At 45.8% G+C, this 17,584-nt stretch overlaps 1 protein-coding gene across 1 annotated transcript in view; it reads left to right on the top strand.

The window, feature by feature from the left end:
• The window catches only part of VSX2 (visual system homeobox 2), a gene marked incomplete at its 5' end in the record, with an annotated part of 30,245 nt that extends 21,855 nt beyond the window's left edge, over positions 1-8,390 (top strand). The window contains 2 exons of the mRNA XM_081209556.1: positions 5,533-5,713; positions 7,406-8,390. Of these exons, the coding sequence (XP_081065682.1) occupies positions 5,533-5,713; positions 7,406-7,800 (576 nt within the window). The 3' untranslated portion in view covers positions 7,801-8,390. The remainder of the gene's footprint in view (positions 1-5,532; positions 5,714-7,405) is intronic.
• Positions 8,391-17,584: the final 9,194 nt, after the last annotated feature.

The raw sequence follows: 17,584 nt of genomic DNA, 5'->3' as shown, positions 1-17,584 counted from the left end.
ACTACTTGTGAAGTCCACTGGTTTCTAAGGCTGGTTTCATAAGTATTAGGGAGAAAGTCCCATTGAATTCAGCGGGAGTTACTTATGGATCGCATCGTGCTTGTCCTATATTAACCTAAAGCAGGTCCAGACTCCAGAGCACAACGGCATTGCTACGGGCGAGAAAGCATTACATGGGAAAAAAAATACTGGGTGTGGGATGAAGAAGAAGAAGAGGAGGAGGAGTTTTGGATTTGATGGGGGTTTTAACTCCCAAGTACAAAACGTGCTTGGGACTGCAGCCTTATTAATTCCCAGTTTACGATGCAGTTAAAATTTGTATATGAAAAATGTCTTTTCTGCAACTAATCATAGGGGGTCCACCAATGGAGGAGGGGGGAGGTATTTGTTGGCAGCAACCGTCACGCAGCTCCCCACCTCTCCGCTTATAAAGCTCCTCTGGCACCATCCCCTTCCTGACAGGGGATCTTCTGGAGCCAACCCCCCCTCCCCACAAAAAATAATAATAAATAAAACTGGTCCCAATATGAATGGTAGTGTAGAGGAGACCACCACTGCTCTGTTCTGGCTGGTTTCTGCTGTCCGCCCAGCGGAGTCATCAGAGGGTTAAGCTGTCAGCTCTATAATGTTAAACAGGTGTCAAAAGGCGCCTCCATATATCTGCAGATTGAAATCAAATTCTTTGCCGTATAAAAAGATAAATTACCCAGGCGATTCCCGCCTCGTCCCACTCATCAGGCCAGCGCCAGACGGCGAGCAATTTTTTTTTTAATGTGCTAACGACCTAATCAAGCAATCAAGTCGGAGAAGATTGCGGAGTGACCCCCGAGCATCCATCTGCCAGCGAGCCCCCCCCCTCCATTCATTTCCATTCCGCCGGGGGCAGAGTCTGCTTTCCCTGGAAAGGGAAAGGGGAGGGAGGCAAGGGAAAGAGAGAAAAGAAGAGCTATTGGGGAGGGGGGAGAGAGAGTAAAAAAAAAAAAAGAGAGAGAGATTCCTAAACAAATTAACACCCAATTTTCCAGCCTAATTAGTTAAATGAGAAAAAGCTGGTGGCGTGAGGGCGCGCGGGGCTGTGTCACTGCAGGGAGGGGGCGCCTGCGCCGTGGAGAAGCGAGCGGGAACTTCACCGCCACGGCATTAATTAGCGCGGGTCAATGGCGCCGATCCCCGGGGAGCAGCCGCTTTAATTTCCCGTGATATTTCAGTGCCTGAGGCCCATCGATTCAAACTGAAATTAACTTATTTTTCAATCAGGCCCGGGCTGCCCCTGGGGCTGACTCTTCCTTTGCCTCCTCCTGAATAGACCGCGAGCAATTTTTCATTTCGAAGCTGATGCTTCTCTCTCTCTCTGTGGCGGGAAAGGAGGGGAAGAGAAGAGGAATGAGAAATGGGAGACGCGAGCAAGCAAGCAAGCGCTAATAGATTTCTGCCACCAGCCTCACGGGTCACGCCGCGGCGAGGAGACACTCTCGGCTGCCAATTTCGGGGCCTGCTTGTGCGCCTCGGACTGGGAATTCAAGGCGGGCTACGCCCATTAGTCTCTCTATAGCGCGCTCCGGCTTAGACAAGACGTACCAAAGGCCAAAGGAGGCTCTCTCTCTCTCTCTCTCTCTCTCTCTCTCTCTCTCTCTCTCTCTCTCTCTCTCTCTCTCTCTCTCTCTCTCCAATGGTGCCCCTTAAATAATGAAAACCCCAGGCACGACAGTGAAAAGCCAATATCACAGAAAGAGAATAATGGGGAATCAATTACAGCCCTGCTCCTGAGCCATCAGGCACTGGTTTCTGCCACTGCCGAGAAAAAGTGAAAGCGCAGGCCCAGTTAGTGGCAAAGGAGAAAAAGGGTTGAGATGTGCTGCCTCACCCAATCTCTGCCTGGGCCTGGGGTGATGTTTGGGAGTGGGTGTGTGTTTGGGGGAGGCCATTGGAATGAATGCTTACTGACCCCAGGACCGTAGCATCAAGTGATCACTATAATTTACGAGGCAGTAAAGGTAAAGGGACCATTAGGTCCAGTCGTGGCCGACTCTGGGGTTGCGGCGCTCATCTCGCTTTATTGGCCGAGGGAGCCGGCGTACAGCTTCCAGGTCATGTGGCCAGCATGACTAAGCCGCTTCTGACGAACCAGAACAGCACACGGAAACGCCGTTTACCTTCGGGCCGGAGCAGTACCTATTTATCTACTTGCACTTTGACGTGCTTTTGAACTGCTAGGTTGGCAGGAGCAGGGACCAAGCAACGGGAGCTCACCCTGTCGTGGGGATTCGAACCGCCAACCTTCTGATCAGCAAGTCCTAGGCTCTGTGGTTTAACCCACAGCGCCACCCGTGTCCCTTACTAGGCAGTAGTTAGTGGCAAAGACAGTGCCATCATGTCAGGCAATGTCACAGCATGGGCGCCTATGAGTTGAACTGAAGGGTATCGTGGGAAGCAGCGGGTAGAAGTATCTCTGGGCCCGTTCTCTCTAATTTGGGGAGCAGTTCTGAGACTTTGTATGAGGTTGAGGATGACCCATGGAGTACAGCAAACGGGTTCCTAGGGAGAACACATATCCCTGTGTGCAGGGTCACAGAGGTGCGTTGTGATCATCTGGCTGGGCAGTCCAGTGTTTGTTGTAGCAGGCACATTGACCTCCCCACTCAAATGATGTCCCCTTGTGCCACTTTTACTTTCTTCCATTCCCTTCTATCCCAGAAAATATGTGATTATGTTCAACGACACAGTGGAAGTAAGGAGCCTTGCCCCTACCTCTTAACATTGGGTTTGTGAAATGGCTCTGGGAAGACGTTGGTCTGGTGCCCAGAGATAAAACCACTCCTCTTCTGGCCCTGCTGTTTGGTTTATCATTATGCCCAAATCCAGGTCTGTGGTTTTGCTCCCTCCAAACAAACCACAAGCTGTAACTAAAGTTTGTTCTTAATTTACTGCTCATGGTTTGTCTGTGGAAGGCAACCACAAGACCTGGTTCATACGTAATGCTAAGTCAAACTATGATGTAGCATTCAGGTAGTGCACAGCAGCAGCATGGCCAGGCGGCGGGGAACAAAGTGGCCCCAATTTTCACTCCATGCAATTGCACATTCATGTGTTCATACTTTGCTTCCTGTGTGCAAACTGGGCTATTTTGTGTGTGCGCATGCATGCTCTGGGCTGGGGAAAAGGGAAAATGCCCCCTTCTTGTTCTGCTGGTTACATCCATTAATAGCCAAATGGGCACAAACCTACATGGTGTACAACCACACGAGGCTATCAGTGGCCAATAGTAAAGATGTCTATATACACTGCTACCTCGGGTTACATACGCTTCAGGTTACATATGCTTCAGCTTACAGACTCCACTAACCCAGAAATAGTGCTTCAAGTTAAGAACTTTGCTTCAGGATGAGAACAGAAATCGTGCTCCGGTGGCGTGGTGGCAGCAGGAGGCCCCATTAGCTAAAGTGGTGCTTCAGGTTAAGAACAGTTTCAGGTTAAGAACAGACCTCCAGAACGAATTAAGTACATAACCAGAGGTACCACTGTATTACCTCTAGGATCAGAGATGCCATGCCTCTGAATACTAGTAATGTATTTCACAGTGAGTAGGAAGAGAATACTATCCTCAGGTCCTGCTTATAGACTTCTCAAGAGGCATCAGGTTGGCCACTGTAGGAAGCAGGATACTACATGGGCCTTTGTTGGTTTGATCCAGCAGGGTTAATCTTATGGTGAGGACAGAGGTGGATTTAGGGGAGTGCGACCAGTTCGCCTGCACTGGCTGCTGAGCCAAGAGAGTGCCGCGACAATGACAAACAACAGGAGGAGAGAGGCAGGGGTATATGCCAAATTTTGGCATTGCTCAAGGGTGAAATCTACACACATACAAAAAAAAGTTGTGAAAATGCTTTTATTATATATATTTGTTGTTGTTGTTGTTTAGTTGTTTAGTCGTGTCCGACTCTTTGTGACCCCATGGACGAGAGCACACCAGGCTCTCTATTATATATATATTTGCCATTAGTGTCACATTTGTATAATAACACACTTAAAACGTCATATCTGCTGCTGTATAGCTGAATCCAAGGTGCTGCTTTAAAGCCCAAAGTCTGCCACTGATGAAGACTCCTCTTCCTGGCACATGTTCCTGATGTGAGAATAGTTAGTTAGCTGTACCAATAAGAAAGTTGTCCTCATCATGGCCCAGTTTAGGCCTGACATTTTATACTAGCCGGATTAGCTGATATTAAGGGACGGGGTGACAGGCATTGCAGGCAAAAGGTGCCTGTTACTGCCAGAGCAACAGCAGGTTAAAGGAGTTTTACCCACACGCACCACCTCTGTCCTTGCAATGCCAGCAGCAGCTCAGCTGATTTGTGTCTTGGCTTAACTTTAGCATGTATGTTGCAACTCCTTCACTCTTACTTTGTTTCCATTGGTTGCAATGGGGTCATCTGCAATACAAGACAGCAAGTAGTGAGTGCAGAGTCAGGAGAGAATACAGGAAGGGCAGGTTTGAGGAAGCAGACAGGCCTCTAGTTATTCATACAAGTCTGCCAATCTCTTGGTCATGCTTAAATGTGTAACTAAGACACAGGGCTTTTATATGTAATAACTCAGGTTTCCTAACATTGTATAAGGTTGCTCTTAGCTTGGTCTCTGATTTTTTGAGTGGCACAGATATACTGTGTTTATCCGTGTATAAGATGACCCCCGTGTATAAGACAATCCCCTATTTTGGACAAAAGAAGCAGCTGCAAAAAACATAGTCTTATACACAGAAAAATATGGTACTCGGGCTGCTTCCATACTAGGTGTTTTTTGTTTTTTTTTTGTAAGGGTAAAATTGCCTCACCTTGTTCACTCAAATTTTACAACTTGGATGTGTCTCTGTGATGTTGTCCACAATTTGTAAACTTCCTGCATTTCCCCCAGAGCATCTTCCATTTGTTTTATTATTGCAGACAATCTGTGTGCAGAAGAGCAATGCATTCTCCAAAGATATAGATACCATTAGTGTTCCTCTTCCATCTTTTCCTTTTTCTAAGATGGAAGAGTAGCGTTAATTGCCTGCTTGGTGTGGGAAGGTAAAACCCTATCATAGCTCAGCATACCTTTGTGGTGGACACAATTTTATAAAACAGTTAACATTTTAATTGGTCTTTTAATTACCCCTACATCACTTTTCTAGCTGGATTGTTCAAAACAATACTAAAATATTTGCAAAGTACTGCGTAAATGAAATAGCACTATTATGATAATGTACAAAAGAAAAAGGCTTTATGGCCACTGGCATTTTAGCAACGTGTTTTCCTCCCTAATTAATTTTTTCCATTGTATACTCCTGATTCGAAATAAACATTATGGTTTTGTGGTATTTAATGGGTAGTTCTAAAAAACAACAACCTCACACTTAAAAGAATGGTGTCCAAACTTTTTTCAAAGAGGGCCAGATTTGATGAAGTGAAGGGCCGTGAGGGACGACTGAAGGGACAACCAAAGTTGTTGACCTGAAAATGATAAAACTTTTTAACCTAAAAATTCTCCTCTTTGCAGGTTTGGTTTCAGAACCGAAGGGCCAAATGGCGGAAGAGGGAGAAATGCTGGGGCAGAAGCAGCGTAATGGCAGAATATGGGCTGTATGGTGCAATGGTACGTCACTCCATCCCACTGCCAGAATCCATCCTCAAATCGGCCAAGGATGGCATAATGGAATCCTGCGCTCCTTGGCTGTTGGGTAAGAGATTAACCTTGGGAATGGACCTATTTTGTCTAGCATTTCTGGTAGGGTCCTGTCAGTGATGAAGGCAATAAAGCAGTTGGACCAGGGAAGTGTATAGGTAAACACAGAGATTACTGTTACGAGTATCAAGTTTGTCTAATACAGAGATGGAGAACTTGTTGCCCACCAGATGTTGCTGGACTGCAGCTCTTATAATTCCTGACCATGGGTCATGCTGACTGGAGCTGATGAGAGTTAAGAGTTGAACAACATCTGGAAACCACAAGTTCCCCAACCTCTTGGCTAAAATTTGGTCATCTAGGGATTTGATCCCCAGGGTCTAAGGTATGATTACCAATAGTGCATTATTTCCAAGGGGAAATTACGCTATTATACTTTATGGACTTCAAACCCCTTATTCTTAGGCCTGGTGCTTATGCCGCACTCCAACAGCTATTTTGTGGTTTCTCCTTGTCCATGCTGTGGTGTATCAGGAGTTTTCATGCCTCTCCCAGATGTTCATGCTGGCTGCTGGCTGAGGATGTAGACTTTTGATAATGGTTGTGGTTCCTTAAACAAAGCCCCCACAACTTTATTGTGGCATGAGTCTTCATATGCAAGAGTCTGTTCTATCAGATGCATCAAGAGGAAGCATAGTGGGCAGTTGCCTATAGCAGATCATACAATAATAAATAGAGCAAAGGGGTTGTATATATGAAGATATTAAGAGCTCTGCTGGAACAGACAAAAAACACTTCTAGTCTAACATTCTGTCCTCTAGTTGTTGCTTCTAGGAAGTTTGCAAACAGGCCTTGAAGTCAATAGCCCTTCTCGCTGCCTAGCTTATGATATTCAGAGATAAAATGCATTTGAAGATGTCCTTGATATTTGTCTAATATGTTTTGGAAACTATCTAAACTAGTAGCCCTCACAGTGGGTTTAGCAAATTTCCTCTTGCACTCCTGTTCCTTGCTTGGCTCTTCTCTTCTGCTTTTTCAAACTAATGCTACAAATAAAGTTAACTTATGGTTTCTTACAAATATGCTGCTTCGTACTTCTGGCTACTATGTGAAACCCAGAGTGGAAAGAGAGGGGTGTGTGTGGAAAGGGCTGCATAGGATGTGTGAGAAGAAATCAGTAGCGTACTTCTCAGCCCTGTAGGCAATAGCATAACCAGAGTCCCCCCACCAGGCCTTCTTCACATACAGAGTTATTGCGAGAAGCACATTGCCACCATTTTATCTCTGTTAGCGGAGAATTACCCAGTCCAATAGAGTTAGGTGGCCCTGTATCTCTGGGTTCTTCCTCGCCCACTCGCTAGGCTGGAGTGGACAGCTCCTGCCACTTTGATATCCTAGAATGTGTCTTCTGTATTAACAGCATTTTGTGCATTTCTCAATAAGTGCAACTTCCCTTCCCAACTCTACTGCTGCCCTTGCTTGTGGACAACTTGTCCCAAACAGGATGCCCCATCCCATCGAAAATGCACAGACTTGGCATTATGGTTACGACTCAGGTGTAGTCATGCCTCATTGCAGCACTGGCCCCAGTTTCTTCCCTACTTTTGGCCTGTCTCTGTCAGAGAACTGGCCTGAGGTCCCCCTCATGCAGGGCCCAGAGCGTTGAGCTCTCTGTGTGACTGCTGTTTGAAGCAAGGCTTTCTGCTTTTCCTTAATTCTGGCCTCTCTTTATCTTTACTGTTTTCAGTTCAAGATGGCTTTCCCATGCCCAGGCGCTTTTCTAAACCCGAATACCAACAATTCTTTTTAGGGATGCACAAAAAATCTCTGGAAGCAGCGGCTGAGGCAGGAAGGAAGCCAGAGGTGGAACGCCAGGCTCTGCCCAAGCTTGACAAGAGTGACAAGGAAGAAAGGGGCCCTGACTCCAAAACCACCATTTCCCAGGAGGAACTGAGAGAGAACAGCATTGCTGCCCTCAGGGCCAAAGCTCAGGAGCACAGCACCAAAGTCCTGGGGACCATCCCTGGAGATCCTCCTACGTCAATCAGGAAGCCAGAGAAAGAGGAAGAGGCAGCCACAGCAGAGGATGAACGGCAAATGGAAAAGTCAGATTTATCACAAGAGGAAGATAAGCTGATTTAGAAGGAAGGGGATGATAGGAATCAGCCATCCCTTCTAAGATTGACTCCTCTAGGAGCTACAACCTCCTCTCAGACTAACAGGGCCCCTCCTGCAGCCCCTACACACATGGAGGTAGGCCCCACTTGGTCTCTGTACATTCCAGGAAGCCACGGCTAAGGCCACGTTCCGCCAGGTGTGTCTATAGAGACTGGTTTCCCTCGGGAGCATATTGCCCCTGCAGTCCCTGTCCTCAGGAGCACTCTCGCTCTACGTCCCCACATTTCAAGGAAAAGGGAGGTGGGAATCATGTACCGTCTTAGTCAGAGAGGTAAATCAAGCTAGGATTTTCCCCCTCAACACCAGCCATTAAACCAACGTTGGGTCTTTTCCCGCTTTCCCCCTTATTCAACCTCTGTTGTCCCATTCTCATACTCATCTTAAAAAGAAGTCTTTCTGTCATTTCACCGTATACCACAGGCAGTCTCTTTCTCCTTGTCTCAGTCAGGTTGTTAGCTTTTTCAGAAGAAGAATTACCTTTTCTTTTTATATGTTAATGTATACATGTATTGAACTGCCCATTGCTTAGCATTGAGGCCAAGTTTTGTTTTTTTTTTAAAAGGAAGCCAGCCACTCCTTTCTCCAAAAGTCAGGCCAAATTTAAAACTGGCCAGGTGGCAACCCTACCTCAGATCAAGTCTCTTTCTCACTGCGGTATCAACATTGTTGTTGATTAAAGAGGCCCAGGCACCCTTCCAGTGCAATGTGAATTTTCCGTGGAGAATATACACCCCTGTTGTGACTTGTTTATGGCACCCAGACTGCTACATTCCAGAATCCTGACCTGCTCTCCTCAGGTGGCTATGCCGTTTTCCGTTTTAGCCCAGATTGTTCAAGGAAAATTCTGTTAAAACTATTACCTATGGCATTGAGTTGATTCTTACAGTCGTTTGACTCTTCCATAAAAGTCTTTCCTAAAGGAGGCCTCATTTGTTCTGAAATGGAAAAGGAGCAATTAATTACTGAAAAGAGAAGTATACTACGGTTGCTCGGGTATTTTATATTGTCTGAGGTGGAAGCCTTGCCTCCTTGTTCCAATTTGGGATGAAAGATCTGATAGGGTTAGGTGATCGTGAGAAAAATGCACTCTGAATACACTCATGTCACATAACATATTCTAGGAGTTACATGTAGCATTTAATATCAGCCAGGGCTTTGCCCTTGTGAACCTTGGCTCAGTTTAAGTCAGGGCTGGAGTCTAAACAGTTGGTTCATGTTTCTCCAATAGAAGTCAATAATAAATGGAGAATCACAGCCATCCTACCAGTAGCCAAATTGATAGGGGAGGGACATTACCGGTAAGTTTTTCACCTGTGTTTTAGAATACTAAGAGTCCGAGAGATGTGCTTAGGTCAGCGCTTGGCTCTCAGATGGAAGTGAGAACTGACTTTATTGGTGATCGTTCATTCATACATGCACATCGTTGCTTGATGCTGCAGTCATCAAATGATGTGTGAAATAGCCTATCTGAGGCAGACTGCTTGGGTGCACTTCCCCAGTGCTACTCATGTGCAGCGAAAATATTAGCTGAACAATTTGTCCAATGTAAGTAGCATGAAATAAAGCACTAATGGACATCTTGGTGTCCCAAAAAAAGAAAATTCACATATCCCGTTACCTTCATAGGCAATTGATTCAGACACTGAGATGAAGTCATGTACACAATGCCATAAGAAATTGCCTCAATTCCATGACAACATTGCTCTCCTATCCTTTTTTCTGTGAAGGCCCCTGGGCAGCAAGTGTCACGTTCCCTTTACCTGTCCTTGTTTCCAGCAAGAGCTGTTTTTACCTGAAGTTGTTTTGGTTATGATTGATCTTTCCTCCCTACATAACCCCATTCTGCCTATGTCCCAGTTCTTTGGCGTCTTAGATTATAGCACTCAGTATGTAAATAATGTATATATGGTGAGAAAAGTTGGTATTTGAGGTGTTTAAGATACAAAGTTGTAACAACTAGTCATTTGAAACCTGTGATTTTTTTGTGCCATTTTCTGTAAAGATATAAATCAGAATAAAACTGAACTAAAGATGAGCAAAACTAATGTTGTTGTGCACATGTCCTGAGGGTCTGCGGGATGCGGGTGGCACTGTGGTCTACACCACTGAGCCTCTTGGGCTTGCCGATTGGAAGGTTGGCAGTTCAAATCCCCATGATGGAGTGAGCTCCCATTGCTCTGTCCCAGCTTCTGCCAACCTAGCAGTTTGAAAGCACGCCAGTGCAAGTAGATAAATAGGTACCACTATGGCAGGATAGTAAATGGCATTTCCATGTGCTGTGGCACTCATCACAGTGTCTTGTTGCACCAGAAGTGGTTTAGTCATGCTGGCCACATGACCCAAAACGCTGGCTCCCTCAGCCTGAAACCGGAGATGAACGCCGCAACTCCAGGGTCGCCTTTGACTGGACCTAACCATCCAGGGGTCCTTTACCTTAACCTTTTACCTTAAGGGGTCTGCATGTAAAATGGATGTCCAAACTCTATTGGCAAACATACACAATTGCAAACTGTTTAGAGACTAGATATTCTGATGTGGGGCTGCTTGCAAACATGGCAGGGAAAACTGGAAAGACAAGCAGAGAAATATAATAAATATAAAAACACAAAGGTATTTTGTGCCAGAACCCCATAGTTGTTGTTGTTTAGTCGTTTAGTCCTGTCCGACTCTTCGTGACCCCATGGACAAGAGCACGCCAGGCACTCCTGTCTTTCACTGCCTCCTGCAGTTTGGTCAAACTCATAGTTACCCTTCACATTTACTTCATGTACATATTTTGTGCTACTGAGTGACCTCCTTTCATTAGTATCAACAATGTGGAAGACACAAACAATATTCATATAGCTCTGTAGTAAACCAAACATAATAGGCTATGGACCATTGTTAGTTCTATTCCTTGTGGGCTGTGACAGTGGAGATACAGAGAATTAACAAAGACCAAACAACTGAACACAATTATTTGAAGTATCCTTTGCCTAGTGATGTATTGGGACAAGTACTCAGACTACGGAGAGCTATGAATCCTGCCTAACTTGGGTATACCTCCTCCTAAAAATATTGTTATGCCCTGTACTAGAACCACAATAAATCAAGAAGCAGCATTACATGACTCAGTTTCCTTGGAATGAAAGAGTTGGTAAGCACTGAAAATATATGAGATCTTACATGTTATTTACAAATATATGAAGCAGGGTATATTAGGAACAACTAGATCCCTAAACCAGGCAGCATAACTACTAATCCTGCATCCGATCTCCAAAGATCAACTGTACCCAAGGATTCTTTCTGTTCAGACAACTGCAACTAAAAATCACAGCAACTTATGTTTACACTTAAACTGCTGAACTGATAGCTTTTTCTGGTCTCAGACTGCACTCAACAGGTAGACTGCCCATTATGTTGCCCATGACCCCGTAGGGGAGGAAGTGGGGGCTATACATTCAATAAATAAATAAAATATTATAAATGCAACCCCGAGACAAAGGCTAAGGGGACAGATTGCTTCTTCACTTGACATCCCACCGGAGTATTCTCACTCCAATGCTTAGCACCTTGAACATTCGGAAGTGGTCAAATACATTATCTCAGTAATCCTTGTAACATCTCTCTAAGCTGGGTCTGAATGATTATTTTCCTATTGCAAAGGAAAAGGACCAAGGGCTGGGAAGAGAGTAGCTTAATAAAAGCATCTTTTTGAGTGATTCATTGAAGAAACAAAATCTGAGCAACAGACTTTCTGGTTCCTGAACTACTCCATTCTAACCCTCCATCTTTCGTCTCCTTATTTTAACTTATGTGCATATAACAGTCAAACATATATACAAACAGATTAACATTATAATTATAAATCAAAGATTGGTTAGAAGTGCAAATTCAGGTAAGTGAGAGCCAAATAAAGTACAAGAAAGAATGAAGACAGCACCAATTAACCTTCTGCTCTTCACTATTGATCTGAACTGCATGTCTGACCTGGCATCAAGTGTTCTTTTTAACGTCTCCTGCCTTGCATTTATTTAGAAGAATATTCACCTTCTTTTTATAAGATTTATATATCAAAAAGGACCAGGTTCGCCTTGCGCCTTCATGATACACCTTAAGTGCCAGGCAAAAATGTTCCTCTTTAACCAGGCCTCTGGCTGACTGACATCCGACGCCCTTTGAAAATGTGTTGGGGAGGGGGATTTATTGGGCAGTTTTTGTTTTTATTATGTATTTTGTGGTTTTATGTTGTAAACGCCCTCAGACCTGTGGTTATAAGGCGGTATACACATTTAATAAGTGATAAAAATATCAAAGCTGCTAGCCACAATGTCATTTTTTACCATATACTGCAGCATGAGGCTATGTTTTACCTCCACTGTCAGAGGCAGTGTGACAGGAGGCTGCCTCAGAGACTCATGGCAGCACCAGGCCAGCCTCTCCTCTTGGAATGTAAACCCCAAACCAAAAAAGCTTCCTTTCATGTGTCCACCAGAGGGCAACACTTTCTCTTGCATGAGTTCGCAAAGGGTTTCCAACCAAACGCTGCGATGGATGGCACGAAAAAAGGGTTGTTTATGTGGGAAAGTTGGAATTGCCTGCTTTGTTGTAGCCACTTGAGGTAACTTTTAGCAGAACAGAATTTGTTGTTGTTGTTGTTGTTGTTGTTATTATTATTATTATTATTATTATTATTATTATTATTATTATTACATTGCTCTTAATCTAAAGATCACAGGGAGGTTTACATAATAACACACACACACACACACACACCCTCCCAGTTTAAAAGGTAATAAATTGTTTAATTAGCCAAAGGTCTGGGAGAAGAGGAATGTTTTTGCCAGTTGAGCATCCCGGGGGGCCACTACAGAAAAGGCCCGTTCTCTTGTTGCTGCCCTCTGGACCTCTTGTGAACGAGGCACATGAAGAAGGACCTCTGGTGATAATTGCAGAGTGCAGGTTGGTTCATATGGAGAGAGGCAGTCCTTGAGGTATTGAGATATTGTGGTCCTGAGCTGTTTAAGGCTTTATAGGTCAAAGCCAGCACTTTAAATGGGGCCTGGTAACTAATTGGCAGCCAGTGCGATCAGGCCAAGATGGGAGTTATATACTTAAACTGTATTGTGCAGGTGAGTAACCCAGCTGCTGGATTTGCAGCAGTTGAAGTTTTTCTGAAATATTTCCAGAGGTAGCTCCAAGTATAACATGCTGGGCCGCCAGCTGAAGCTGATGGAAGGCATTCCATGCCACTGAGGCCTCAAGAAACACCACAGGACCCACAAATTTTCCCCAGCTGAATACCCACTCCTTCAGAGGGAATTTACAGTGGTACCCCGCAAGACGAATGCCTCGCAAGACGGAAAACCCGCAAGACGAAAGGGTTTTCTGTTTTGGAGGTGCTTCGCAAGACGAATTTCCCTATGGGCTTGCTTCGCAAGACGAAAGCCCATAGGGAAATCTCCGGGGACCTGTTTTAAATTGCTGGCGGTCGGGAGCAAATACTTTCGCCCACAGCCGGCCTTCAGAAGAGGTCCTGGACCTCTTCTGAAGGCCGGCGGGGGGCAAAAGTCTTTGCTCCCCCCCCCCGCTTGCCTTCCCGGGACAGCGGAGACTTCTCCGCTGCCCCGGGCGATCTTAAAATGCTGGGGGTCGGGAGCGAACGCTTCGCTGCCGACCCCCAGCATTTTAAAATCTCCCCGGGACAGCAGAGAAGCAGCCCCCTGCGACCCTCTCCCGGCTGGAGAGGTGACGTGCGCCTATGGCAGGAGCCTGCCAGCATTTTAAAATCTCCCCGGGACAGCAGAGACTTCTCTGCTGTCCCGGGGAGATTTTAAAATGCTGGGGGTCGGCAGCGAAGCGTTCGCTCCCGACCCCCAGCATTTTAAAATCTCCCCGGGACAGCAGAGACTTCGCTCCCGCCCGCCAGCATTTTAAAATCGCCCCGGGACAGCAGGGGCTTTTAAAATGCTGGCGGTCGGCAGCAAAGCCCTCCTGTCCCCGGAGCTTGCGGGGCGGGAGGTGGGAAGAAGGGCTTTTCTTCCCACCACCAGCCTTCAGAACAGCCTTCTGAAGGCTGGGGGTGGGAAGAAAAGCCCTTGTCCCCCCCCCCCAGCCTTCAGAAGAGGTCGGGGGACAGACTGTCCCCGGACCTGGTCTGAAGGCGGTTTCCCTAGGAACGCATTAATTGATTTTCACTGCATTCCTATGGGAAACCGTGCTTCGCAAGACGAAAAACTCGCAAGAAGAAAAAACTTGCAGAACGAATTAATTTCGTCTTGCGAGGCACCACTGTAACCCCATCAAAAACAGGTAACCTGTCCATCCAGTCTAGGGAACCACCCACTAAGAGTGCCTCAATCTTATCTGGGTTGAGCTTCAGTTTATTGACTCTCATCCAGTCCATTACCAAGGCATGACAACGGTCCAACATATCCACTGCCACGCCTGCAGATGTAAAGGAAAAGCAGAGCTGTGTGTCATCAGCAAATTGCTGACAATGAACTCCCAAAATCTGGATGACCCCATTCAGGGGTTTCATGTAGATGTTAAACCGCATGCGGGATAAAATTGAACCCCAAGGACAGTGGCACCCTGTGTGATGCCAAAATCTGGTGCCCCACAAAGAAATGTTTAACGGAAGTAATTTCTCTTGTCCCTCAAGTCCTGTGAAGAACCTGCTTTCCAAACCTCAGTTTCTTGCATCGAGATTAAAGGTATGAACACCCTTTTTACATCTGCTAAGGGCTGGCCCGCCTATGAGGCAAAGTGAGGCAACTGCCTCAGGTGGCAGGATCCATAGAGGCAGCAGATCCTGATGTAAATCTTTATTCCCACCCCCTTGTTCCTGATGTAGATCTTCAGTCGCTCCTTCTTCCCTTGTGGGGTGCTCTTTTGTGGTTCACAACAGGTGCCCAAATGCATCTGCTAGATGTAAAATGTTATCCAGTGTTTATTCATTTGTCCTTGATTTGTCCTGCTGCAAGAAGGGGCTGAAACTTTGCAGAGCATATAATAATAATAATAATAATAATAATAATAATAATAATAATAATAATAATATCTTTATTGTCATTGCCCCCAATATGTGACTGGTACAGTAGCAGAGAGAAACTGGTTTAGCTGGTTTGGCACTTGCAGAACAAATTAAAGCTGTGGAAAAAAAGAAACTGCCTAAGGCCATCTGGGAATTGGCAGCAGTTGCTGGAGTTGGGATGTGACTGCAAGGCACCTTGTCTTACGCTTGAAACTACTAAGTTTATATCCTTATAAGGCTGAGAATGTTGAAAACCATAATGTAAACTTATTACCTTGTTTTTGTTTTTAAAAATAGCATTAAATTAAGCACAGAGGGATTGGAATAGAAAGTGAAGAGTCAGGGCTTCCAGAGCAAAAACACAAAAATTCAATAAGATAAGAAAATTCATTATGGTTAAAGACCAGCTCACATAACATAACACAATAAAAACAGCGTTCATAAAGATAAAATATACAGTCGGAGCAGATTGTAGCAATAGCTCATGAGTTAAAATTGAGATACCGTATTTTTCGTCCCATAGGACGCTCCGTCCCATAGGACGCACCTAGTTTTTTTGGGGGGAAATAAAGGAAATTTCCCCCCCTTTATTTCCCCCCCAAAAGCAGGTCGGGGAAACCGAACCAGGTCGAGGAACAGCGGGATGGTGGCGCTGCGCCTCCCTGCTGTCCCCCAAGCTTGTGGGGCTGGCCCATGTCTGCCCGGCGCGGGGGGCGCTCTGCTTCAGGGTGCCCCTCGCGCTGGGCAGCAGGCTGCTATCCGCAGCGTGGGGAGCCCTGCGGGGAACTCCTGCAAGGGTCCCCACGCTGCAGATGTCGCCGGGCGCGGGGGGCGCTCTGCTTCAGGGCGCCCCTCGCGCTGGGCGGCAGGCTGCTATCCGCAGCCTACACATCCCTGCGGGACTGCGGATGTGTTCCTGAAGCCTGGAGAGCGAGAGGGGTTGGTGCGCACCGACCCCTCTCGCTCTCCAAGCTTCAGCAAAAGCCTGCATTCGCCCCATAGGACGCACCCAGATTTCCCCTTCATTTTTGGAGGGGAAAAAGTGCGTCCTATAGGGCGAAAAATACGGTATATACATACACCCATACAACTGAGGTTTGGGCTACCATAAAAAATTGATCCTGAGGCGCCCCAAAGGGCAACTTCAGCATTTCCCTAGTAAGCTATTTTATTCTAGAGGATGATCTGTGCCTACAAATCTGGGCACAGAATCTGGCTACCAGCCAGGTCATCTTGTGATCTTTGCCTAAGAGGAGAAAAGTTTAGACTTTTCTGAAAGATCGGCGAGCCTCTTCAGCAAAGGATCAATGGTGTCTCTGTGAATCTCAACATAAAAATGCCATCTAAAAATATATATGTTCAGGGCTTCCTATTTCCCCTAATGGGCAGGCGCGAAGTCTCTGGGTGTACAGGACTCTTCCATAGGAACCTTCCAGAACCAGTGAGGGCAAGGCCAAGCTTCTAGCATGAGTAAAAGGCCTTCTTTCATGTCTGGATGTGAGGAAATAGAGATATGTTGCTGGAGCGATTTTATAATCGGGGACCCTTGTACAGTGCTGTTGTCTCTCTATGTCCATGATTCTTTGCCTAACCACGGATCTAGGTTGGCCCAGGCCCATAGTTATGAGGGTTTGGCGAGCAAAAAAAATGCAATACATCAGCGTACAGCACAATCCTATATGTGACTATTCAAAAGAAAGCACAATTGAATTCAGTGGGACTTATTCATCCTGGATAAGTGAGCAGAGAAGACTGCAGCAGAAATAATTGAAAGAACCACATATTGGGGTAGCACATATGTGTCACTTTTTATTTATTTAACAGGGAGGTGTAAGGTAAAGGTAAAGGGACCCCTGACCATTTGGTCCAGTCATGGCCGACTCTGGGGTTGCGGCGCTAATCTCGCTTTATTGGCCGAGGGAGCCGGCATACAGCTTCCGGGTCATGTGGCCAGCATGACTAAGCCGCTTCTGGCAAACCAGAGTAGCGCACGGAAACGCATTGTTTACCTTCCCGCTGGAGTGGTACCTATTTATCTACTTGCACTTTGACGTGCTTTCGAACTGCTGGGTTGGCAGAAGCTGGGACTGAGCAACGGAGCTCACCCCATCGTGGGGATTTGAACCACTGACCTTCTGATCGGCAAGTCCTAGGCTCTGTGGTTTAACCCACAGTGCCACCCGAGGTGTAGGGCAACATAAAAAGCCTTTAGAAACAAAAACAAACAAACAAAAACAAAAAAATAGAGAACAATCAATAGAATTGTTTTTAAGAGGCTTTCAAATATTGCTCTTTCTTTCAAATATTGCTCTTTCTTTGTTGTTCTATACGAGTGCCATTCGAAACAACGCGCCACACAAAGTTGTATGCTCTCCTGAAAAATAACTCTAATATGCCTGCAGAATAACCCTAAAATTATATTATCAACAGTTCACTACAGGATATGGAGAAGGCAGAATGGGCAAAAGGACATGAGAAAAAAAGAGTATGCACATCTGATTTAAGCGCAACCACGCATGCGCGCATCACAGCAACCTGGAAGTGGCAGGGAAAGGGGGCATAATGGGGTGGAGGTGGAACGGGTGCAGGGTTCAGGAACATAACCTGAGTGTAAATCGGTTGTTGCCTGAACATGGAGGAAAAAGAAGCAGCCTGTAGCAAAGATACAAATATAACTGCTGGAATGGCAACAGTTAAGACCTGTGACTTTCATACTTTCTATGGCCAGGGAAC

This window comes from Podarcis bocagei, assembly GCF_964188305.1.
Source record: "Podarcis bocagei genome assembly, chromosome: 1".
Taxonomy (NCBI): domain Eukaryota; kingdom Metazoa; phylum Chordata; class Lepidosauria; order Squamata; family Lacertidae; genus Podarcis; species Podarcis bocagei.
Note: the sequence above shows the minus strand (reverse complement) of the source record. Positions and strands in the feature narration are given on the sequence as shown.